At 40.1% G+C, this 27,581-nt stretch overlaps 1 protein-coding gene across 1 annotated transcript in view; it reads right to left on the bottom strand.

Moving 5' to 3' along the window:
* Positions 1–19,361, bottom strand: part of ammecr1 (AMMECR nuclear protein 1) — a 44,923-nt gene extending 25,562 nt beyond the window's left edge. The window contains exons 1-2 of the mRNA XM_012818508.3: positions 17,612–19,361; positions 2,594–2,704 (exon numbers count right to left, since the gene is read on the bottom strand). Coding sequence (XP_012673962.1) covers positions 2,594–2,704; positions 17,612–18,069 — 569 coding nt within the window. The 5' untranslated portion in view covers positions 18,070–19,361. The remainder of the gene's footprint in view (positions 1–2,593; positions 2,705–17,611) is intronic.
* Positions 19,362–27,581: the final 8,220 nt, after the last annotated feature.

Raw genomic sequence — 27,581 nt, forward strand, 5'->3', positions numbered from 1 at the left:
TAACACTAGATTGTCATGGAATCCAATTGAGCAAAACCTTTTCTTTTTTCTTTACAGGCTCAAAATCATCGGCAATCCTGATAAACAATATAACAGTCAGTTTGAAGGGATGTGGTGTGGTATTTTAAAACAGGTCTGACAACCAAAGGTGAAAGATACAAGGTAAGATCTCTAGCCTATGTTTGCTCTAACTGAATTGTGATGGACTTGCTGTGTGCACTGTAGGACTTCAGCATAACATTGCAGTCCTAGTTTAGGGGTATGCCCAATTGTCACTATAGTTTTTCTCCAGTTTTTAAGCAGAAGTAAAGTATGTTAAGGTTCTGAGCATGAGGAGGGGACTTCTCTACCATCACAGAGGCAATTATGGAGGCCACAGCAGTGCTGCTAATGGATACATTCACTTCCTTTGCCAGTTATGTTGCCTCAGCAATGATTGGTACTCGTCAGGGATTCTGTTTATTGAATAAATCTACTGATGAAAATAAGCAGTTAACCATGTTTAGTTAATAACCTGATCATCTTCAAGACCTTTACCCTGGCCTTCTCACAGTTCACTGTGTTGTGCATAGGCACGCTCGCTGTAGTGGATTGCATCAAGGACCAGAAAGGAGTGTTGTATCTGGTGAGGTATGAGGGAACTAGTAGTAGTTAGTAGGTGCTTGGCACCCAGAATATAAAACATGATACCTTAACTGAACATCAAGGCTAATTTCTACTGTGGGATGGGGCTGCAGTTTTCCCCAACAGATCTTCAAAATAAAGTGCCCATTTTTATTTAACATTTTGTTATTGTGGCAACCCTATGCTAAAAGCATAGATTCTCCCTTAGCAATCTACACGCAATAAATATGAGTATAAATTAATTATGCAAATGTATTGAAAAGGAAAAAAATGGAATATCATAGACTCATACCCTTTGCTCAGTACTTCGCTAAAGTGCCATTGATTAGAGCCTTGAGTCTTCTGGGGAATAACGAGACAAGCTTTGCACACCTGAATGTGGGGATTGTCTGCCATTATTTTCTGCAGATCCTCTCAAGCGCTGTCAAGTTGGATGGGGACAGTCAGTGGACAGCCATCTTCAGGGTTTAAGTAAGGGTCTGGCTGGGCCACTCAGACATTCAGAGTTGTCCCCAAGCAGGGGTGCATTGTCTTGGCTGTGTGCTTAGGGTCATTGTCCTGTTGGAAGGTGAACCTTTCGGCCCAGTCTGAGGTCTTAAGTGCTCAGGACCAAGTTTTCATGAAGGATATCTCTGTATTTTGCTCTATTTGCATCATTCATTTTATGCTTTGATCTCTGTCCTAAGACCAACCCCATCGTTTAGACGCATTGCCTTTTAATTTGTAGTAGCTACGTCCCGCATGCTACAATCTACTTGTTCTACTGAAGAGCTGAGATTTTTGTAAGAAAGTGGTACTTCAGTTGTAATATTATGCACTCCTACCATCCATTTTGACATGGGTTTGCCATTGCGTTAAAACATCTTTGTTTTCGGAAACCATTGCATATGGATCCTCTAACAAATCCAACCAACAAAATTATTTGTCAACCACTTCTATTTTGAAATTCATTATAATATCATTACAATAATCATTGTTTTAGTTACAGTATAATAATGTCAAAAACATTGAATGTACCCATTGTAGCTATTAACTACACAAAATCCAATACACACCTCCCTCTTGTGTCAACCTAGATCTGCCATGAAATATTTCATTTTAAAAGGTACAGCACTCGATCCTGGTTGTTGCCAATCAAACGCCCTTCCTTCTGTACTCCTCCAGTAACATTGTTAACTGGCTGGAATACTGTACGGCTCAGTCTGACCCACTGTTTTATTTTCCATTTAAAGAGCCAGGACCATGCACGAACACCAGCAGAGTATTTTGAGAGAACGCACTGTATGGCCAGCTAGAGATATGAGAGGAGAATTTTGTTGAATTCAAAGTGTAATGGGTTAAAATCAAGGATCTTTAAGGCAAAAGTATTGAAAAAGAACATTTCCACTTCATTGTTGTTTTAAGAGTTATTAATCAGAGCTCAAGAATAGCCTGTGGTAAACATGTTCAGTATATACCATTCCCTAAACCTTCTTTATGCATTGTTTTCAAAAGTTAATATTACATTCAAGCAGTTAAGTCCAATAGCCCACAGCACCTGAGCTATTTTGTGTATTGCACATTCATGGGACACCATCTTCAGGGCATGCAAATCATTTAAATTCTCACATTACACAATAGTGATTGATTCCACCAACAGTTTATTTCACCGACAAAAAAGCTAGTAATAATGTCCTTTTGCTAAGTAGACAAGTTTGTAATCGAAATACTACGGACCTGTGCAGCTAGTACAGGTTTTAATCATGGCTGGACAAGGTTGCTTTGAAACCATAGCAAATGGCCAGAATTAATTTAAGAATAAAATGCTCAATGTGCAAGATAGACACATTCACTGCAGAGGAAGTTTGCATAGTTGCTCATACAAAAGTGCCTCTGACAGGTCTGCTGTGAACACATCTAAAGGAAGCACATGTCAAACTTTTTGTATGCCAGAGGCTGTCAGTATAAATGATTTGAGGAGGATACTTACCTAGTAAGGGTGTACTCCCTGAGTCCTGAGTGCAGGTTCATGGCAGAAAATGTACCTATACAACCCCTCAACCTTTTGTCTCTGCCAATTTTCCAAGTGACGAACAGTGGACTGCGGGGATGGGAAAGAGAACATTAGTCACTTCATAAAATATTGCAAATTGAATCCATATATTTCAAATTTGGGGAAATGCTCTTCAATTGCACAGGTATATCATTCTTTTCAAATGTAACTTTCAGATGACTACTGAAGTCTACAGTCAGTGAAGGCCATTGAGAAATGACCCACTATAACGGTGTTATAGTCCAACATCAATGTGAAATTGGATGTTTTTTGGCTCAGGAGGTAAGAATGCAGAATCCATGTTAAATGTTGTGGACTGTGAAGGATTGTAATAATAACAATAATAATAATAATAATAATAATAATAATACTAATAAACTAAGGGTTCCCCTGTTACAGCCAGGATAAACCAGACATGGGGCAGATGGGAGAGGCCTGACATCAATGGTTTCAGGGGCAAAGTGTAGTAGTGAAGACCGACACCAGGGCATCGTGAGAGAGGAACTGGTGCTCTAGTCTCTCGATGTGAATGATAACAAAACCTGTGAATATGTCTGTTGTTTCAATATGCACTTGAGTTTAGCGTAAGGGTTTCTTATGGGGTCAACGCAGAAAAGGTGCTGAAACCCTTTTGCTTGTGTGATTATTTTTCACTCCTTTTTCTGCCGTAGAAGTGCCTGCCAATTTCAGCCCACCACATTTTTATCGTCATTTTCAAATTAAAAAAAAAAAAAAAAATTTGATGTGCCATTCCGTTTCCGTTGAGCTCAAAATCTTGAGATCTGGTATACTTCTACTCATATACAGCCAATTCAGCAGCCTATATTTGACAGCGTGAGGGCGAATCAATATGGAACTTTATAGACTCATTCATAACAGCACCAAATAGGACCCAAATCAGCCGCAAGAGGTTGCTGCAGTACGTATTTTTACATTTGGTCTCATCTCGGCAACCCATTCTCACAAATGAAACGGGCCTATAACTGCCAATTTCCACCCCCCAACATTTCCCACCATTTTAACTTTGTGAAAAGGGCAAGAAAGTGACATGTCAAACTCACAAGATTTGGTGTCTAATCGCCAGACCATGCTGATAAAAAGTTGTTAAAAAGATTTTATTTCAACCCGTTTTTAAAGTGGACCAATTAAACTTTAAGTTGTGGCCCCTATTGACTCTGACCAATATCTTGTGTTAAAGTTCATATTTCATTAAATGTACTACACTTAAACGACCAAAGGGGGCGCTGTAACTGAAACACTGCAGTATCTCAAAAAACACTTCAGCTATAAATTTGAAATTTAGTGTAGTTGTACTTGCCAACTTATGCTAGCATAACCTGAACTACTAATTGGATCACTCAACAAAAATGGCTGCAAAGGAGCAATCAAATTTCAGACAACCACATTTTGTAAATAGGGGGCGCACTAACAAATGCATTGCTGTGTATCCAGAACGGTTTACTCTTCCATATTGAAATTGTGTCTATTTGACCAATTTTTTTTTACATATCCTACAATTCCATGGCTTATTGCTCCTGTGGAGGCCACTAAACATCTTTTAATTCCACCATTAGCTTTCTCCTTGGAGCCCGATTATTGCCGCTTGCAGCTATATTGACGTTTTTTATACCCAGATAGATTTATGATGTTTTAACGGTTACATTTGCAATAGTGTTTAATATAAATACACTCACAGACACAAGTAAAGATTGTACATCACCTACTTATCTTTTTAAATTTGATGACATGGAAAATCTCATGTTGTACATGGAAACCTTTGTGTTGTGATCGAAAATCCCATAAATTGTGCTTCTGGCCTAAATGGCTAGTGTACTAAAATATGATCGCCATAGTAATTTATTTATATACTAGTTAAAATAGGAGAATAAAATGTTTCGGTAAGCAGGACTGCATTACATAGCAGTATTGTGGTCATAGCAGAGCTTTGCCAATTACTTATTCCGATCTGATACATTCTGGCAAACCATCCTCACACACATGACTACATGTTGGGTTGAGTCACTCAAACTCAAAACTGGTAAAAAATTACCAAAATGATAACAGCCATGCTCATGCCAAAATGAATGAATGTCAAAGCAACTGTGTCCTGATCATGGAGACTATTGCCTCTGGATTGGTGTTGTGTCCCAAGCGGATCAATTTACGCCAGTACGTCTTCATTTGAGGTACCCATTATTACTTCACAATATGTCTGGAATTAATACCAACCAAATTTCAAAGGAATTTAATGAACTATGTAAATGGTTTCAAAAGAGTCTTAAATTATAGAGTCCACTGGCCACACCAAAGGCAAATGACTAAAGAATTTTGCCAAATTTTGATGACAGAGTTTGAGCATTCCAAGGGTGTCAAAAAGAGTCATATATCCAATTTCAAACCAAGGGGGCGCTGTGGAATCAATTAGGCACACCTATGCTGAATTGCAATATCAAATCAAAAGCTGTCCTAAGAAAAATGCATGTGAAGTGTGTCATTCGTATACATCATAAGACCCTTAAAACACCACGTTAAAATCCTGCATACCATCCAACATGGCTGAGTTCCGGTTGTGAACATTGTCTGATATGTTGAGAGCAATAACCATACTAAATCTCATGGATATCCTAGCAACTTCTTCCCCACCACTGCTCATGTCCGGGGGCACTATGGAACTCCTTGACCATGGCCAAGCCCATGCACGTTACTCTTCGATTTTTCGCAGGTATGATGTGTGCGCCAAATTTGTTTAGTTTCCAAGAGCCACAAATGCCTTAAAAAGTAGTAAATGCACTTAGTGAATTCCGTTTTTTCCGTTTCAGCTGATTTTGTTCACCTTGAGGTAGATTGATAGCTTAAAATGAGTAAATAATATGTGCCACAGGTGACCCAAACCTTCTAAGATTGTTGTTTGCCAGTCATCAACAGAACAGAAGACTTTGGAAAAAAGCGTCTGCTAAATGACCAAATGTAATGTAAATGTAAAAAAAACATTATTTGCAGGTGACTGGGAAGATGAGCGAATTAATGCGACAGGCTGTAGCGTCAACCGTTGAACAGGGGGGCGTGGCCGGAGCGGAGTTCAACACAGACGTGACATTTTCTCAATGTTTTTTTTTTTTTAATTAATGTTTGTTTATCCTTGCAATCGTTGTTGTGCTTATTTGAAATAAATAGTCTTGCAGGACAAAATACAGGGGAATTTGGGCGATTTTGATGCACAAAATGGTGTTTCCGTTTGAAAGCTGCAATTCCGTTTCAAAGAGTCATTCCGCGAATTCCGTCCGTTTTCCGTTATCGCGGAAAATCATTGGCCCTAAATTCTGGAGTTTTGGCACCTCCAGTGCAGGCCGCTCAAGTGTCACAATAGTATCATAGAAAAGAATGATCACACAATATGATTGAAGGATCATTTAAAGACCCTTCACAATGGCTTTTCAGCAGGTAAACAAACATTTGAAAAGGCTATGGTATTGAATTGGGTGAAAGGACAGCTTTAAAGGGCAAAGTAGGAGATCTTTGTTGTTTCTGGTGGGATAAATATTCAACTGTAAGTTAGATGGAAAGCTCGGGCGATAAAAAAAAAAATAGTAATACAAATTATGATAGACACTTCCTCAATATCAGTAAGATTGTTAATACATTGTTAGATTAAAGCTAGGTTTATTTAGTTAATTGCAAATTCGTCAGAAAAGCACCTAATGAATAGCCAACACGTTCGGTTCAGTTGCATTTACAAACCCCAAGCTTGCTCCGACCCTGGCTCGTCCCTGAAATAACGAATCGCATACCTTGATTATGCTCTGTGCCAAACAGGCAATCATTTATCAGCTGTATTGTTAAGTTGTATAATATAAGCAGCGTAGAATGAGAGTGAAGATGAAAAAAGAACACAGGTCAGCTCGCCAGTATTGCAGTTTTTGAAAGTTTGATGAGATCAGATCAGTTGTGAGGAAATTGTGTAGGAGTGTAACAGTTTCGACCAAGACAACAAGACCAAGACAGGAATGCAACAAACCTGTTTTATCCAGAGCTGTATAGAAAGAGAGTAGCGCCTCTCCGGTTGACTTCAGTGTTTTTGAGCTTTTGAGCTGCTTCATGCGCTGAAATACTGAAAAAATTGGTTCCATTGATGTCAGTCAATGCAACCTTTATCTGTTTTAACTATGACCGGTTGTCATTATGTGAAATTTGGGGAGTGCATCCTAATCATTTTTGTAACTTTGCCTACATTCATGGACTTGGTAATAGGCTGGTAATAAACCACTTGGAAATGGCGCCTGGAGCAATTCCTCAATGTATCGCTGGATGGGATCACTTATTTGGACCTATTTCCTATAATCTACATTTACATTACATTTCATAATTTAGCAGACACTTTTATCCAAAGCGACATACAAAGGAAAAAACTATCAAGCTACTAATCTGCTTCCCATGTACAGAGTTATAGTTCAGGTGTTTAGCAGACCCTTTTGTCCAAAGCTGTTTACTCCTTTTATATTTTTTAAATGTTTTATAATAACAAAATTAGAAAATGAAGCAGTAAGCATAAAACCATAAAACGTGTACAATATTAAATATACCTGCATTAACCTGTTATAAAGGCTTGGCCTGCCACAGTTTTCATATGATATTTTAAATGTAATCACTGTCAAACTTCCTTAGAACCTCTTTCGATCTATATCTGACACCAAGGTATTGGAATAATATTCCTCCTTAAATTAAACAATAATGCTCCAAGAATTAAATATGACTATGGGCATTTGCATTTTTCACTTCACAAACTTAATGTCAATCGAATGGCAACACCATTGGCTTTATGACTCTGCATGTCAAAACACTGTTCTCAAAATAACTTTTTTTTTATATATTTTTTCAAAGTTTAATAGAAGTTTATAGGAGTCATGTATCTTGATGTGCAGTAAAATTAGTTCGGTAGAAACAAACGGTAGAAATTACTTAAATTACTACCCTTAAATATCCACTGTAAAGTAAGATCGTAATCACTTTTTTGAGATATTTCTTTTTCAAATAATCCATATTTTTATCTATAATGAATCCACACAAACCAAGAAAATCAAGGGACATTTAAAAACTAGATATGGATTTCCTGAAGGAAATATCAGTGCAAGCAAAGGAAAAGTAGAAGTGGTTGCTAGGATATTGCTAAGGATGTCATGTCGTTGCTATGGTGGTTGTTAGATTGTCATTATAGTGGCGGTTGATAGGTGGTTGCTAGGGTAGTCCTGGTGGTTGCTATGGTTGTTGCTAGGTTGTCATTACAGTAGTGGTCGCTAGGTTGTTGCTATGGTAATTAAGGTGGTTGCTATGCCGGTAACTAGTGTAGTCATGTTGGTGAAAAGGACGTCACAAAAAGCTGAAAAAAATTGTGGGAATTGATGGACAGAGTGATCATAACAAGAAAGGAGAAAAGAATGAACAAGCGTGGCTATGGATAAAGCTAATGGAAGGTGTCTCAATATTCCTAGTTATACAGCTAAATGGAGAGGGACAGAGAGAACAGGAGCGTTGGAATTTGCACAACCATCAGTGAAGCACAGGTGCTATTATAATCACAATGGCCCAAAGTAAGTCTATGGGAGAAGTTTCATTAGTTTTTCTTTTATATCTTAGTGTATAGATTCAGAAAAAAATAGCTGAAGTGTCCTTCACAAGACCTACGCGACAACATTTGAACAAAGTTACTACGCTAAGCGGTTTCGAGCTGAATTAATGGCAGAAATTGGTCAGACGAACACGGACAAGCAGCCTAGGAATAACAGTACAGGGCATTTCATGCACAGCAATTAAATATAAATTGGTCCCGGTTGACCGCAACTTGATAGTACGCCCGTCATCTCTGCTTTAGAGTGACACCTCAGTCATCACGAAAACCCAACCAGACAGCGAGATACATCTATGTGGAACTAAAGACTCCAATTGGATTGGTAAACTGTCCTGTCAGTCTGTCACAACGAAAATATGCACCAAGTGCTGTTGCCATGGCCGCTACAATCATTCCTTATGCGGAAAACACTGGTTATGTGGTCTTTGTACCACTCCAAGATTTGACGGTAATCCTCAATTTTGCACAATATGCACATGATAAATCATTCAAAAATAATATAAACATTGTCATTCCTCCATTTCAACTTAAACCACTTTTGATTGAGACATTTCTATGAAAAACCTGGCCGTACCGTTACCCACTTCCATCCACAGTAATCTAGATCTAAAAAAAAAAAAAAAAAAACAAGGAGCGCCTTAATTTTAGGAAGGTTATCGACATCTTTCAGACAATTTAGATAGCATCTAAGGTATGCAAGTAGTAATTCTTCATATTTTATGGGGTTATCTGTAACGTGACCTCTGCAATCTACCGCCATCCTATGGTAAGACTGAAAAGTAGGCCTTGGAATTTGGGTATGTAAATTTAGGCGAAAATTGACAAAAATAAGTGCCAAGATTTTATTACTAAAATATCAAGAATAATAATAAGAAAACATTACAATAATAGCCACAAGCAGCTCCGGGCCAGATAGCATGTGCAAAGCACCCCAAGTAGCCAAAGTTGGAATCATTCCACCATTTCACTTGTATGAACAGCTGTAAGCAATCTTGTGTCCGCGCAAGGATACTTTCAAGTCTGTGTAAACTCCTAACGTTAATAATGCAAATAAGCAATCTGGCAGGTGCTTGAGGATACTGCAGTGTTGATTAGCTTGTTCACAAATACTGACTGCTGAAATTGTATTGGTTGTTGGCAGCCAATTTGTTGAGCAGGCTAATTGGCACTGAAAAACAAACATGCCCAGTATAACCATACCAAATTTCAAAATTTTAGATCACACTTCTTGAGATATTGAAATGTGTCAGTTGCAGCGCCCCCTATGGACAAAATAGATGGAATTGGGCATACATCCAAAGAATAGCATAGTGATCGGAGTACCACGTTTTGTTTAGATTGTACCTTTACAAGATATTGAACAGAGTCATTATGGGCCACACTTTGAAACAGATTGATGGATCAGGATTTTTGTCAGAATGGTATAGAGATGATGTACACCAAATGTCAATCATATGAAGGGCCGCCGTCAAGTTTGTTTTCGTGCCCCTTTCATGAACTTGAAATGGCAAGACATTTCAGGGTCAGAAGTTGGCAGGAATGGTCCCAATTGATTTGGGACAATCAGAAGGAAAAATTATTTTTGTTCCAATGCAGTTCGAGAGAGATAAAGCTAAAGTACCCAAATGAGGCCGATTTGGTTCACTTTTGGTACAAAGCTTCCATGTGCCATTATGAAGGAGTCTATGAAGTTATGATGAACTGCCATTAACACTGGCAAATACTGACTGCAGAAATTTGATTGGTTGTTGGCAGATATTTTGTTGAGTGAGTTAACTGGCAGTTTTGGAAATGTGAGCAAATGGGTCTAAGTGTACGTATACCAAACTGTAGTTAACGGGATGCTATGGAGCGCGAAACTCCGCAAGAGGTGTGTGAGGTCACATGCCAGTTATCCTGGCTATGTCTAGCTAAGGGAACCATCTTAACGGTTCATAGTTGCTATCGTGTCCAATATGAACTCATTGTAATATGAAGTGAATACAAATATATGAATTTTATATATATATATATATATATATATATATTAAGGATGGGCATTCGATAAATTGTCTTAATCGATCGTCGGGAGAATTAACGATCGATTTTCGATTAATCATTAATATTTTTATATTAAAATTCACTATTTATAGGCTATATTAAAATGCAGTGAAAATAAGAAAACACAGCCGTGTTTCCTCATTGAGATCTTTATTACAAGATGAACAACTCTTGTGGCAGTTAAACTTACAAGATGGACACTCTTGTGGCCAGTTTAAACGGTGATCCGTTCAATGGTTACACTTGAAAATATGCGCTGCTGTACTCTTAAGCAGCGGAGCCAACAGCTAGAAGCCGGTGCTCATAAACACAACTATTTTTTTCTCTCTAACTAATTAATCTCACATTTTGAAATTCATTCATCTAGATTCATCGTGATTAAAAGTTTGTTTTCTTCTAAAGACTAAATCTTATAAATTAACGAGTAATCACTTCAGACAGCGTGTATTTCTAGACAGTTGTTTAATTGTATTTTTTCGTGCTCTCTCGCCGTCATACAAGGAATGTATGCGAGACACAATGGTGCCCCTCGACGGTAAATCGTAAGAATTGTCCCCTGAAGCAATTCGAATCACCTCAGTCAGCCCACCGTCTTCAACTATGTTGATGGGCCGACAGTCACCGGCAACCTAAACTGCTACAGCGTTGGTAACCTTTTCACGGACTGGTCTAGTTAATTTCCTAGAGAAGTCGTGGAGTGTGGGTTGGCGACCATCTAACCTGGGACTGCTTTCTGTCGGGTGCTTTGCATTAAGGTGATAACTTAAAGACGAGCTGCTTCTGTGATAGCTACATTCAGCTTGACAAATGCTACATACAACTTTAGTTTTGTCGATTGTTCTGTCATTTTGCCTCTTAAACAGAAACTTTCCGCCCAACAATCCCTCAGCTCTCTCCATCTTCAACTACCGTCTCGGTCTCTTCTATCTAACTGACTGCAGACACGGGCGGTTTCGTGCCATGGGTCAACGCGCACCGGAAGTAAACAAAGTTGCGTTAACTGCGTTCAAATATTTTATTGCATTAATCTCGCCACAATAATCTCATAGAATAACGCGTTAACTTTGACAGCCCTAAAATAAATAAATTACACGCACACTACGCAACAGAACATGCATTAGTTTTAATCGATGAAAAAATAATTTCATCGAGGAAATTCTTAATGATCAATTAATCGATCGTCGATTAATTATGCCCATCCCTAATATAACACACACATATACATATATTTATATATATATTTCAGTGGCATACGATTGCGGCCTGTATATGGCACAATAACTAATTTTTGAAATACAGTTTTTATTTCTTAAGTGTATCCCTTTTATGCCTGTAAAAACGATCAGCGAAATGTGTGCGTTTCCTATTCTTTGACATGGGCATTCCGGGTAGACTTAGATTGTTTTAGGCTGTATAGGCAGCAAATAAAACCAATTGAAATGTTACTCTACCTTAATTGCTACAGCCAGCAATATCAGATCTAGGCAACTAATTCTGTAAATGTGAGCCAACTTCTTTTTTAAATAATTATAATAAATGCCACTGCATGTTTGGATTTGGACTACAGCATTTTCAATAAACTGTATGCCCGGGGAGCATACCCCCATTACACTTTCACTATGCACCACTATGTGGCCAGTCATTTGGTGGCCCCCTGTTGTGAGCCTTGTGTATTTGTTCTAGCAACGATCCTGTGCTTTCTTTGTCATTCAGTGTGTTTACATGATGGTATAATTCGAATCTTTGCTTAGTCGGACTATGCTATCTTTTGGGGCAAGTGCTATTATCCCAATATACATGGCAGTGAATAAATCGAATCATTGGCCGAAAGCATGTCATATCCGATACGATAGGTGGCGCTGTTTTCATTACAACTAGTGGTGATACAGCCCTTTCCGCTTGACCTCTTCACCACTACCAATAACAACAACAGTTGATTGAGCATGAATCGCATCTGTTCATCGGTCCAGAAATGTGTGTTGCCTCTTGGGTTGTTTGTTTGTTTGTTTCTGCCGGGCCGATGTGTTTATAAGTTACATTATTCAAAGGTGAAAGATAAAAGGCGAGAGAAACGCACACACCTTCACACACGCGCGCAAATAATGGGTTACAGCCTAAACTCATTGCCCTTCTGCCAGTTGCATCAAATTGTTTTAGTACTTCTTCGCTGTCGATTTCCAAATCTGTGTGAATATTCATGAGAGCAAGTCCAGTCAGTCTTTTCGTAGATAGATACAAGACCTTCAGGACGCAATGAATGTTTGGGTAGAAATTTGCCGAAGTTTCCAGGGCTTGATAAAGTTCACTGCGAAACTCATTTAGCCGTTTCCAGCTCTGTATCTGCATCGTCAACGCTGGGCATTAGTTGTCTGTACTCCGATTTTATAGTTTCCCCATTGTAATAAATATGTGTTCATGAGATATATATATATATATATATATATATATATATATATATATATATATATATATATATAATTTTTTTTTTTTTTTTTTTTTCCTTCTTCTTCTTCTTCTTCTTCTTCTTCTTCTTCTTCTTCTTCTTCTTCTTCTTCTCGCGTAGCAGAAGGTACGCACAGTGCGTACGGCTGCATGCGCCACTGGAACTCTGTGCAATTAATACAATACATAATAGGCTAATTGATACAATATCTCCTCGTTTGAGTGTGGTTGTTTGAGTGCAATGGGAGTGTATGATCGATGTTGTCTATAAAGGTATTTAGGTAAAGGTATTTACGGGAAAATATCTCGATCCACCTGTCACGTCTCTGTCTTTAGAGGGCAGCGCCAAATAACCGAACAAAACTCAACTCACGCTTGCCTCACGGGCACAATACCAAATTTCATCATATTTGATAAAATGAAGGACAAATTAGTTGTGAATAGTATCACCGAGTTTGACAGGTATTGGTCAGGTAATAGCCGAGTGACAGCTGATTTGCTTTCTGATTTGACAGTACTTATTCGTGGTTTTTTTCAGCGCCAGATAACTGAACAAAACTAAACTCACGCGTGCCTCGCGGGCACAATACCAAATTTCATCATATTTGATAAAATGAAGGACATATTAGTTGTGAATAGTATCACCGAGTTTGACAGGTATTGGTCAGGGGAGACGGCCCAGTGTTCCGAAAGCCCGATATTCCGAAATCTCAATATTCCGAAAAATAGTCCCCCTGGCAAAATTTAGTGGCACAAAACACACACAGCATTTCGTTTGCACAGCAGAGCGGAGACACTCACCGGGCTATCACGCATATAACTTTTCCTAGGCAATATTTGTTAACAGCCTACTCTGGTTTTGAATATGGGGTAGGCTACCACTCATGCGAAGGAAATCACCGGCAGATTGTCGCAGGACATTACGCAGATCTTGTCAAGCACTGACAAAGCATGCATGCGTTGGCAATCATAAATATTTGTATCATCGCGATGCAAATGCATGTGTGTATAATAATATTCTGAATTCAAGTTAATGCTTGTGAAATAAAGGCATTTATATGTTTATGATTGTGTGATTCATTGGGATGTGCATGTGGGCTATAGTGGTTCACGTTGCTGTACTCACAATTTCGGAACAGCGGGCTGTCGGAAAAATGGGCTTTCGGAACATTGCCATGGAACCTTGGTCAGGTAATAGCCGAGTGACAGCTGATTTGACAGTACTGCTGTTGTTTTAAGCAAATACAATGTGGAACGTCCTTATACAGGGAGGGGTTGTAAAGGTGCTCATATCTTCGGACCTCTTCTGTTATGTTTGTTCATAATCAACAAGAATAAGCTTGTGAGTTGAGACAACTTATCCCTCTTTTGTCTTCCGGGTCACGACCTGGCAGGGAGAGAGGGCGCATGCGCAAAGACGCAAAGTCCAGTTCCTTATCCAATTCACCGTTACATGCCGCAATAGTCGAACTATCAACTGGATCGGATCGAATTATCCAGGGGTGTTAGTCCGACTATGTGCGGTCCGACTACGATCCGACTAAGGTGCTTACATGAAACGGATAATGTGATTTCAGTCCGACTAAGGCAGTTATTCGAATCCATGTAACCACGGTCATTGCTTATTTGCAGGGATTTCCCCAGAGATTAAGTTGAGCCGTAAAACTGATGAATATGCCTGTGTATTGGAAGGAGTGTCAGCCACAGAGCCAAAAAGGCTTTATTCTCAAATATCAAAGAAAGTAGAGCCTAAAGAAAACATTACAGTACCTTTATAGATATAGCCTATAAGATGCCCCCCCTCCATGTCATCTGCCAATTCAATAGACATGCCCGAACCCTTATCCAGACCACCCTCATGATGCTGCTATAGGTCTATGTTCCCAAGGGCCTCTCGTATGACATGCTGTACAACTTCTCGTGCCTCTGCTATCTTTGATGTCTGACTACTATAACATGTTGTTTTTAATTTGTCTGGTCACAGTCTCTCCTCTCTCTCTCTCCCTATAGTGCTTGCCGCACTGATAGTCGTGACAATAGGATGTGGGAGTGACCGTCATTTTGTATGCAGTGGACTAGCGTTTTTGCATGTTTTTGCAGTTTTAAAAATAAAATCACGATTAGAAAATTAAGGGGGTTTTGGAAAAATCAATGAAATAACACCCAAGGCAGTTAAATAATTGCATTCGAGACCATTCATTTGATTATGTTCATTAAATGTGTATGTCATCTCTGTACAGACCGTAGACACAGTATAGCTCTGAAATAAGTCTGCTGCTATCCCTCTGCTACAAGCAAATAACAGACTGCATCACCAATTTCATAAGGTGAGCTGAAGCTAACCATAGCTAGCTTTACCGATCAGGGAATGCAAGTATTCTCACTACAACCACCTCAGCTTAAAGTGGAGACTAAATTAGAAGTTTGAGGCGGTAGAACTATAACGTTAAGTTTCATAAGAAACCGTGGGGTGTGAGTTAAGAGTTGTCTGTAACCATGGATACCATGTAGTACATTCTTTTTCTGCTTTAGCATTTAGGTAGCACTCTCTTCATTTTTAAGAGACAGACTGAGACTGGCTAGGTTTTCTACTGCCATTGTATCGCCGATACTGTGAAAACCCATTCATTTATACCATAGGGATTTTTTCTTTGGAACCAGGAAGTGTTAAAATGCAAACACTAAAAACTTCCAGCAGACCCCCATACTCTATTTTTTTCGCCACCATTATAATGTATGTTTTCATAGGTGCACATAGTATTGTGTCACTATGCCGCCCCCCCCCCCAAGAATTTAAATTAAAAACAAGCAGGGTATTGGATATTAGTGTTTTATTGGATATTCTAAAGATACAAGTTTGAAAGAACATTACAAAAAAAACATTTAGTGTTTAATGTTTGGACAATTTATTTGAAGGTATGGAAATACTAATTGTATCTGCTGTAGTCCTACATAATCTATTTAGAAACTGAAATTCTTAAAGTTGTACTACACACGGATCCTATTCTTGAACTGAAATATGAAAAGTATAGTGGTCATCCTCTATACTGTCCAGAGAAATCAACTGCGAAAGTTATAGCTGTCTTTTCCTCAACACTTTTAGTCCAAAGAGGTCAGCTCTGCTCGGTGTAATGTCAGTGGCTTCTTCATGAGGAGGATTCTGCTCCATATGTGCGATGGATTCACTACCAGAATAAGTTAACAACGAAAGACCTATAAACGTAAATGGGTGGTTGAGGCGCATCGAAAAAACAGGTGAGATGGTATGAGCACTGAAAATGTTATGGAGACCTCTCAATGTACACCACTTCGATTTCTTGAAAACATAAACTCTCCGGGCAACAAAGTTGTTTGATTTTTACCATCTGATAAAAATGGTCCAATCCCCATGAAAATGTTATAAGTTAACTCTTCCCTGACGATGGTATGTGTACTTTGTTTACTATTTATAACCCTCTAAAAAGCTTTTGGCTAAAATCTTATTATCTTCAAATTCTGAGTGAATATTCATGAGGAGCTCTTGAAGAGGTGAATCGCGGTATCACACATGAAGTGATCAGGCCCAGAAAAATGGAAAACTTCTGTTCTGCTAAAACAGGTGTCCGACCGAAAAAATGAATCATTCCTTGTCAAAAAGGTATGGCAGAAGTCATATTTACAGATTGTGTAGTATTTTGGAGATGAATAGATCATAAATTAAGGAATGCATTTACGGCAAAACCAGAACAACGGTATGTGGTCATTTTTAGATGCACTTTTAAAAATCGCTTTGTCCGGGAATTAACTTTGGCGACACTTAAGTTATTAAAATACAACTGTAAACAATGGGCTGACAGTTCTTTATTGACCCCCAACCTGAACACCAGAAAACATTTCCTCATAGAAATGTGAAACTATTCATGGGGGGAGGGGGTCTTGTTTCTAATCTCTCTCTGTGAAAACAATGGCGCTAGCAAGCTAACCAAGAACATAACAAAAGTTAGCTAAGCAGCTAGCTAACATGTCAGAGTCAAATCAGAAACCCACATTACTAATACAGAACACTAATATAGGCAGATGGCTAAATGCTTTTATTTTCCACCGATTGGACGAAAGTCGGCCTCTTTTGGTTTAAGGTTGATAGGGGAAAGTTCTACTTAAATGTATAGCTTATAGCATATAGCTTCTAGCGGGCAAGATAGCACAGCAGCAGTGTAGCCGCTTAGCTATCATAGAACAACTTCGTTTACAAGGCTAGTTTTAGGAGCTAATTGTAATTTTCTAGTTAACATCCGATAATATCATATCACGGTTACATCAACATAACATAATCTTAGTGTCGCCCTGGTTTAATTAGCTTGCGAGCAACCATTACAAGGACAATCTTGAACAGTGGTGTTCTCAACTACAACCCGCTAGGCCAAAAGCTGGGCAACAATCAATTATTGGAACTGGTTAGCTTTTTTCATTAGATACATTTTGACGTTAATCCCCTCAGTAAGACGGTAGCGAAGTGTTTAACCATATCGCCCGTTCTCTAGGCACCAATAAATTATATTGATTCTTACAATTTCACAGATGGCTATGGTATCCACACAGAGCAAAAACACACACTAACCTGAAACACTGCATGATTGCCGCTAACTCACTGCTAACACGAAAAGGCTTAATGGTGAATTTAACTATCGAGCTAGCATATCAGCCACGTTACCTTTGCTGAAAGAAAGGAAGCATACAGAAATTAAGCATAACTGGTAAAGGACCGTAAGGTTGGTCAGGTAAGTAAAAATAAAAATTAGCTACCCGAATTGAAACTGGCAGTGAAGTCTACACGTAACAGGGGAAAGCTAACGAACTGTTAGCATACTTACTAGGGGTCGTTTGTAAACCTGGGTGTCCGAGGAGGTTGGTATCCGTAGAGATGACAATAAAGGACGTCGAAACAGAAGCAACACATCTCAGCTGAAACGACCATTTTCCTACCCCCGCTCCCAGATCCACTAGAGCCGGGGCTGAGGTGAGGAGAGAGGGCAGTTGAGTTGTAGCTTCCCGAGGAAGGGGACAGAGTGTTGCTGTTGCTGCTACTACTACTACTCCCTGGCCCCCCTAGGCCGTTTAGGCCGTTGACTCGGTTCACGTTCCCTGCCGCAACAGCAGAAGACGAGCCAATCCCCAAGTCCGATCCACAGTGCCCGCTTCCAGCTACCCCACTAGCCGTCCCGCCGGGACCTCCAGACCCAGGGGATCCCGACAACTTCTGCTTCTTCACCCCGCAGCACCCGGCCGCCATCTTGGAACAATCTGCACCGACACACCGCTTCCGACCCATCACCGTCACCGCGGGAAGGGCGGGAGGGAAGGCCGACCAGACGTACAAATCCCACTGCGTCAACACGTTCGACGGACAATGCTCCACCTTCCCTGTTGTGTCAAACACCTAGCTTAGTTTACGTGTTAACTCCAAATGTAGAAATGGTGACAGATTGCAGTGTCATCCAAACCAAAATGCCCACTCGACGCTGAAAATAAGCAATCCTCTTAAGCTATGACCGGCTATGAACGGCTATGAATCATACGTTTGAATGAATCCAAGATATTCCACACTTCTTCAACCGAACCCGGAATCCGAAGGCCATCCGTTTCGATATGATATTTCTACCAGATCATATATTTAGGTCTATACACGGACATAAGATGTACATTTACACCTTCTATGTCAGATGCATTAATGTTAGACATAGGGACGTCCGATAGGTTACCAGCTATTACAACAGTAGCAACACATATCAGTCATCCAATATGGGGGTTGCTAACTAAACAACGTCTCGGCTTGCACAGGATGTTGCACCCTTGATAGCAAAGTAACGATTGTTGGCACGCATCCGACCAAAGTCAGATAAGGAGATTGCTACAACCTCTGAGTCTGAAGTCGACGCAGTCAAAATGGCTAGGGGCAATGCGGGTTTAATTTTTGAATTACAGCATTTGCAAGGAAAGTCAATCAAGCAAAGCTTGAAATGCTTTAAGCCGGAGAGGTCCTGCTGTTCTTATTTCAGTCCCAATGCAAAAAACAGTCCTGAAAGTTTGTTGTCGATTTGTTTGGACGTTGCCACTCGATTATAGGTAGACATATTTTTCACAGTATGTTAATCCATCTGTAGAGATCCGCCGTTTTTTCCACGTTCGCTGCTAACACAAACTGCTAACATTGAGCTATACTGGTTGCCGTAAAGACCTGGTTATACCAGAGTCGCTGCCTCCGTCTGTATATCTGCCACGCGAATAGAGAATCCAGGACGCATTTTGCGATGAATTCTTCCCTGGATAACCAGATGATTCTCTCTGTATCCTACGTTTGCATGAGCTGTAGACTGCCCTTCTCAGGCACCGTGCTGTCTCATAAGCGTGGACTACAGTTGAACTGATTATCCAAGTCTTCAGTCTAAAAGAAATAAAAGAAAGCGAATTCACCAACCGCAGGCTGCTGTCCTTTGACACTTCAACACCACCGCCTTACCAGGAACTTACAGCTGTCTGCAGATAGATGCTGCTGTACAATCATATTGCCCGTATGCCTTCAAAATAAGGAAGGATGTTTATCCTATCTCATCCAATGGTGTCTCTGAATGAGTGTGGAAGCCTTTAGGCTCCAATACACACACACACATTACACATTTCTGCCAAAAGTCTGGCTGTAACCCACAGAGGTGCGTCTGAGCAGAGCAGAGCTGATCAGCATAACATTCATTCCAAGTGTGTATAAGGTTTATATATATATATATATATCTATATATATAGATATATATATATATACACACACATACAGGGCTCGAAATTAACTTTTTTGGCTTACTGGTCTGCACTGCGATGTAGCAGTAGGCCTAGGCTACACACTTGACCAGCTTTGAAAAATCTATCTGAAGTAGGCCTAATCAACTCAACAGAGCTAGAAAAGTAGCCAGTAGTCGTACCCTGACAACTACCACAACACCGACGAACCACAGACGTGCGGTCAGGGGAGGCAGAGCCTATTGAAGTAGCCTTAGGGTATAACCACACCCTAAATTCACTTCATGAATAGGCCTCACTCCATTTGGTGTTGTTTTTAGTGTGTAGACATTGAACTAGCCTTAAACCAACCAGCATTGACCACTTATTAGCGGTGTGAATCTCTCATGAAAAAGTAAATCCGATTCGTATCTCGATACATGGGCACGATACGACACCAGAATTTCCCCACAGGATTAATAAAGTATTTATCTATCTATCTATCTATCTATCTATACAAGAAAAGATGCATGTTGATAAAAAAACGATTCAGTGCGATTCGATGCAGTTCAATAATTGAAAACACTGCGTTGTGAGGAAACAATGGACCTCATTCTCGAACAAGTGTCTTCTTAAATATCTTCTTACCAACTTCGAAAGACCAACCTAAGAAAAGATCTCCGCCGGATTCATGAATGCCTGGAAATGTGTTCTTAAACCGCCAAAGTCTTCTTAGCTGTGCACTGATTCTTAAATTGAACGTGCGTTCTCATGCACCTGAACTTGCATACAGAAACGCCCTGCGTCCCTTATAAGGGCATGCAATTGCAATGTGTGCACACTCCACAGGCAACACGGAAGCAACTTCAGACTGATCAAAATCATGTCAAAGCGGAAAGCGAACACCGGTAAACGAAGTAAACGCAGACCTAATTTCACCGGTTCAGAGGTGGAGGTACTGTTGCAGAATGTAGATGTGTCTATTGCCACTATGGCTATATCCACGCGATTGAGTTTAGTGCTTATTTATCTATTCACTGCCATTTGCAGTGTTCATATAGTTCTTTTATTTATTTTAGGACATCACGATGCCTCGGTCTCGGTATCATGACTTTAAATGTTAAACATCATTGTTAATGATACAAATATTCTACTATTTATTATTATTATAACTGTTTAAATCTGAGGATGTCTGTAGAATTGATGTGAACGCAATCAACAACGATTTCTCTTCCTTGGCTGAAGTAGCTAGCATAGCATTGGCCATTGAAATGAATGGGAGTTGTAATCTGTCATTCTCTCCAGGTCTATATAATACCTCCATGTACCTCGGGCGTTATTTGTGAGAATACAGCCTGATAGGGTTATGCTATGCGGGCTTTGGCCAATGACAGGCTGTCATTGTTCTGACTGAGATAAAATGCACCAGTTCAGCGAGTGAGTGTTTTGCGTAGCAATTTAACGGAGAGACAAACGCTTGTGAACCGGTTCATAACTTTTAAATTGGGCAAAGACCGGTTCATGTCATTTTAATACCGATACCCGACACGCATCGATGTAGTCGTATCTTACACGCTAAAAACGGATATCGATACGTATCGGTTATTTTTTACACTCCTACCACTTATCGTTGTACTTTGCTATTAACGATGCAAGCTGATATATTAGGCATTCCCCCAAAACCTGATAATAATAAGACAACATTGTCTTTGTCAATTAATAATTCTTCTTGCTCCTGCTTTAATTATTTTAGATTTGTTAGCATTGCTACCACTGTTTGTATTGCTTCATCTATCTCTAGCACTACACTTCAAACAAATGGTCCCTTTTAATGTCATCGCACTTAGGTTTCTGATGTGGGCCCTTTAGAATGGCCGATTGTTCCATCTTGCAAACATAAGTAGACATAAAGCGCCTAGAGACAATTGTATTGTTATGGCGCTATATAAATAAAATTGAATTGAATAAGTTCCAGACTATACAGATGAAAAAACAATTGAGTCTCCCCTTGTGGGTGGCATTTCTAACGCTTTACGAAATGAATAGGATTTTCCATAGAAACGTTTTAGAAAACATACATCTCGTTCCACATCAAAATGTCAGTGGAATGACTTCCATGACATATGCTTTGAAATACACCTTATTGATTCTGGTGATAATAGTATATTTTTCAAAATTTTTGTAACGAGGTGAGAAGGAACTACAATGAATATGTCGTATAGGTGACGCAACTGGTTTGCATGCCTCACTGAGCTGATCAAAATGCTGATTTGTATAGTGAAAAACCCAATAGACTGGATTTTCAAAAAAGTACTGCCAAACCATAGCAGTTAAGTTATCGAAAACAAATATTTTTTAGTATTTGTACAGTAATAATATAACTGTGAACATTTCAAGGGATATTTTGCCTTTTTTAATTTTGAAATTGCTCCTTTTGTTTCAACCGATACATGCAACTAAGGATTAGGAATGCAACCACTAGGGGCGTAGGTTTTCACTTTCCCTCCCTAGAATCACAGCGACTTACCCTATAATCACAGTTGAGGACCTGGGAGGCATTTATCTTTCAAACCAGAGATTCCAATGTTTTTATCCTCCTGCACAGTTGCCTTGCGCTGCTCCAGATACTCAAGTAGCCCAAAGAAGGCCAATTTTATTGCGTCCTTCAACAGCACAACTTTTTTTTCAGCAGCACAAACATAATCGCAATAGGATTGAATTAACTTTTTAAAACATGATAACATGACTAGCTAACATTTTGTCCCACTGAAACGCAGAAGTGTTAGTTGCAGAAAATGGGCTTTCGTATACCTATTTAGTATAGCTAATGGTTCTTAACAATAATAATAATAGTAATTATGTGGCTGTGCTAGCAATCACACATTGTCCTTATAATTTTAATTCCGTTTTCTTGGAACCATTTCAACTCTCACGGTTTTCACTGTATCAATTCCACTTCAGCACTAACAGGTCCGTCTTAATGCCTGTGGATGATTGTACTAAGCCAAATGATAGGTCCGCTGTTTTGTTTGAACTGGTGTTTTCAATCGTTGATTTTGCCATTGAAAAATGAATGAAAGTCTAGCGTTGAAGTATCGTCATTTGTCCAGTGGAAGCTTATTTTGCCCGACCAGGAAACACAGTGGCAGTGACTTAAATTCCATTTGTGGACACTTGACGAAATTGCTTAATTGTAGTTGTATTTGTTTGATGAAAATATGAGCATGCTTGTGGATTTATTAAAGTTTATATTTCAGTTGATGTTTTGATTGTGTCCATTCATGTAAGTAAGGATGTCAGCTAACAAGTTACTGCCTTTGCATTCTATCCTTAGATTGCATGCTATTCTAACCTTGGCAAGCTGGCAAGCTAACATAAGGTATTATAAATTAACCTGGAAAGCCGACAGTAAATACAATGGAGGTCTGACAAATTATAGTTTATGACGTTACAGTGTGGGATAATGTATTGTCCGGAGGTCATTATCCAAAAATAAATTCCGACGGGGCGAACAGCACCCCGACGCGCAGCTTCAAATTACAATGAGTCTGTTACGTTAAATACTTGCGGAATAATATGAAAGATGTGAATTATAAGCACAAAACCCGTTGCCAATGACAGCGGTCAATATCTTTTCGCAGCGGTGAATATCAAGCAATATTCACCTGCGAACGTTGGGATGGCCCATTCAAATCAACGGTACTTTTTGGAATATTCTGAGGAGCCGTATAATAAGTTCTACATAACATCATGTTGTGGAGATTCTAGATGACAAGATAACTCAAGGTGAATTGACTCAAGCAACTGCTAGTTAGCTAGTATAGCAAAGCTAGCAAACCACCTGCTAGCCAGCTAAGTTATCTGATTGCAAGTCTGTGTGTAAATATCTGCTCATATGTAGTCTTCAGGACAATACAGCTGTAATTGTCAGATGAAGATATCAGCACACCTGTGGATTAAATAATGCCAGTACTGCAGATGATGTTCTGGTTGTGTCGGGTAACTTAAGGAGGTAGGCTATATAGTAGTGGTCGACCAATATGCGTTTTTCAATGGCCGATGCCGATATTTAGAGAACAGGGCGGCCAATGGTCGATATACATTGAGATGATGCTGTTGATCATGGCATTAGGCTAAACCTCATCCTGCATTGGCTAACTTAAAATGCATAGTGAAAAGCATCTAAGAAGTTTCTGCACCTTGTCCAGTATGTTTGTATCCGAAAAGTTTGTCAAACTTCATCCCTGACAGCCACCAAATTCACACAACACCACAATTAGCCAAGGTAACAAAATATGTTTTTGGAGCTTGTTTGATACTAAGCATGCTAGCTAAATGCCTTAGTGAGATCTTCCCCATGTAACTGTAGAGTTTTACGGCTGTAAGGAACTCTGCAACACCCAAAAGAAAAATCCCTCAACTAGTAAGAAATTAAGCCTTAAGTCTCATACTTAAGGGGAAAACTTAACGTGTTTTGTACAACTGGCCCCTGGTTCCTTAAAATGATGATGAGCCAATTCTCATCCCATCCCCCTCTTCCGCGGGTGACAAAACAAGTGTGCTTTCCATGCCACTGCCAAGCTGTTTGTTGTCTTTGTAATGCACTGATTTCCGGAGGTATTTCGCTTGCTTAATAAAAAATAAAAAAACAACTAATTTAATTGGGTGATCTAACAGTAGACAGTCAGCCAAATCATGAATAGACTGCCAGTCAAATCAATTGCTCATCGTAATCCTGGTCGTGGAACACTTTGTGGGATGTGTTCATTTGCTTCATTTATTGCCATAAACTCGGCCATGTTAAGATAGACAGAGGTACCTTAAGTTTTATTCCTTACTTTGGTTGCTAAGGTCTGTTGTGCAACAGTTTAACAGACTTTAATGTATGACTGAACCTGAAATACTGATTCGTCTGACCACAATACACGTTTCCACTGTGTGATGGTCCAGCTGTGAGAACGGCCCGAGCCGGCCATCTCACGATGTGGGGTGTAGGCTGGTAGGTAGGAACACACGGCGCAGGAGACAGTGGCTTTCTTAAAAATAGCTATATTTATTTATACAGCCGGGTAATTCAAAACCGCAAAACAAATAAACTCAGACTGAACAAACTAAAGCCCTATACCAGACAAGATACCACTCTTTGCTCAGGTTTCGTTTAGTACCTTGTCCAAGCTTCCTTCCAGCATGTTCAGTCTGTCCTCTCCTCTGCACCTTAAGTAAGGCCGCCCATTGGGCTAAATTGGTCCAATTGAAGTTAATTGGACCCCTCCACAGGGGGGGGGAACCCAGACCCAACCATTTAGGAAGGGGGGTCCATTCCTTCTTCCCCCTTCCCTGCCATTCACACGTACGCGTTGGAATGCGCCAATTCACTTTGAATGGGGTGATGTCATCCTTAGCCAAACTGAATTGTGGCTCCGTTGGGTTCCGTTGGGTTCCGTTGTGTTGCGTTTCATGCCCTGCAGGCATGGAGTTGAAACATTTTCAACTTTTCGAGAGGCAACGCATGCGTCAGCCAATCAAATTGCCTTTCATGCATAACTGACAGCACAGGCGCTAGCAAATCAGATCGCGTTTATGCTCACGTCTAAAGAGCGGGAAGCTCAAAAAAAAAGATGGCGGCCCAAACTCGTGGTCGTATTTGTACCTAAAAGTTGTTTGTTAGACTTTTTTTTGCTTAGTTTTTTTTTAAGTTACCGAGAAATAAACACTGTACAATGTAAAAAACCCTTTATTGTAACGGAAAAATACGTCTGATAGGATTTGCGAGGTGTCTGAGCCACCTATCTAATGTTAGCATGCTACTACTCACAAGGTAAACAGCTTGCTAGTGGCGTGATTGGTTTGTTGACCTGTCAATCTCACTATAACGTCTCTGTTATCAACACAACCCCATGCGCCAGACTCCGCCTCCGCCATCCGTTGGATCAACGCATTCCAACGCGTACGTGTGAATGGCAGGTTAGAGCCACAGTGAGAAGGGGGAGGGATTTCACCTTCTCACACCATCCCAGATGCCTCAGAGCCCAGAGAAGTCGACGGCACTTCTGGACATGGTTAAAAAAGGCTTCCTTTTGGCACAGTCACATTTTAACTGCCATTTGTGGATGTTACTAAAAAAATTAAGCCTTAAGTCTCATACTTAAGGGGAAAACTTAACGTGTTTTGTACAACTGGCCCCTGGTTCCTTAAAATGATGATGAGCCAATTCTCATCCCATCCCCCTCTTCCGCGGGTGACAAAACAAGTGTGCTTTCCATGCCACTGCCAAGCTGTTTGTTGTCTTTGTAATGCACTGATTTCCGGAGGTATTTCGCTTGCTTAATAAAAAATAAAAAAACAACTAATTTAATTGGGTGATCTAACAGTAGACAGTCAGCCAAATCATGAATAGACTGCCAGTCAAATCAATTGCTCATCGTAATCCTGGTCGTGGAACACTTTGTGGGATGTGTTCATTTGCTTCATTTATTGCCATAAACTCGGCCATGTTAAGATAGACAGAGGTACCTTAAGTTTTATTCCTTACTTTGGTTGCTAAGGTCTGTTGTGCAACAGTTTAACAGACTTTAATGTATGACTGAACCTGAAATACTGATTCGTCTGACCACAATACACGTTTCCACTGTGTGATGGTCCAGCTGTGAGAACGGCCCGAGCCGGCCATCTCACGATGTGGGGTGTAGGCTGGTAGGTAGGAACACACGGCGCAGGAGACAGTGGCTTTCTTAAAAATAGCTATATTTATTTACACAGCCGGGTAATTCAAAACCGCAAAACAAATAAACTCAGACTGAACAAACTAAAGCCCTATACCAGACAAGATACCACTCTTTGCTCAGGTTTCGTTTAGTACCTTGTCCAAGCTTCCTTCCAGCATGTTCAGTCTGTCCTCTCCTCTGCACCTTAAGTAAGGCCGCCCATTGGGCTAAATTGGTCCAATTGAAGTTAATTGGACCCCTCCACAGGGGTGGGGGAACCCAGACCCAACCATTTAGGAAGGGGGGTCCATTCCTTCTTCCCCCTTCCCTGCCATTCACACGTACGCGTTGGAATGCGCCAATTCACTTTGAATGGGGTGATGTCATCCTTAGCCAAACTGAATTGTGGCTCCGTTGGGTTCCGTTGGGTTCCGTTGTGTTGCGTTTCATGCCCTGCAGGCATGGAGTTGAAACATTTTCAACTTTTCGAGAGGCAACGCATGCGTCAGCCAATCAAATTGCCTTTCATGCATAACTGACAGCACAGGCGCTAGCAAATCAGATCGCGTTTATGCCCACGTCTAAAGAGCGGGAAGCTCAAAAAAAAAGATGGCGGCCCAAACTCGTGGTCGTATTTGTACCTAAAAGTTGTTTGTTAGACTTTTTTTTGCTTAGTTTTTTTTTAAGTTACCGAGAAATAAACACTGTACAATGTAAAAAACCCTTTATTGTAACGGAAAAATACGTCTGATAGGATTTGCGAGGTGTCTGAGCCACCTATCTAATGTTAGCATGCTACTACTCACAAGGTAAACAGCTTGCTAGTGGCGTGATTGGTTTGTTGACCTGTCAATCTCACTATAACGTCTCTGTTATCAACACAACCCCATGCGCCAGACTCCGCCTCCGCCATCCGTTGGATCAACGCATTCCAACGCGTACGTGTGAATGACAGGTTAGAGCCACAGTGAGAAGGGGGAGGGATTTCACCTTCTCACACCATCCCAGATGCCTCAGAGCCCAGAGAAGTCGACGGCACTTCTGGACATGGTTAACAAAAGGCTTCCTTTTGGCACAGTCACATTTTAACTGCCATTTGTGGATGTTACTACGTATTGAAGTGCTTGACAGGTTCGCCAAAGTAATCCTGAGCCCATGTGGTTATATATGAATATATATACGTAGATTAATGACGGTTCTTGATGCAGTGCTGTCTGAGGGATCGGAGATCACGGTTATTCAGCTTAGGCTTGCGTCCTTGCCCTTTACGCACTGAAACTCCTCCAGATTCAAGGAATCTTTTTATTATCTTATGCACCATGGAGGGTGAAATATCCAAATCCCTTCCTTCTTTCTTTGAGAAACATTG

Source organism: Clupea harengus, chromosome 19 (assembly GCF_900700415.2).
Source record: "Clupea harengus chromosome 19, Ch_v2.0.2, whole genome shotgun sequence".
In the NCBI taxonomy this organism is placed as follows: Eukaryota; Metazoa; Chordata; class Actinopteri; order Clupeiformes; family Clupeidae; genus Clupea; species Clupea harengus.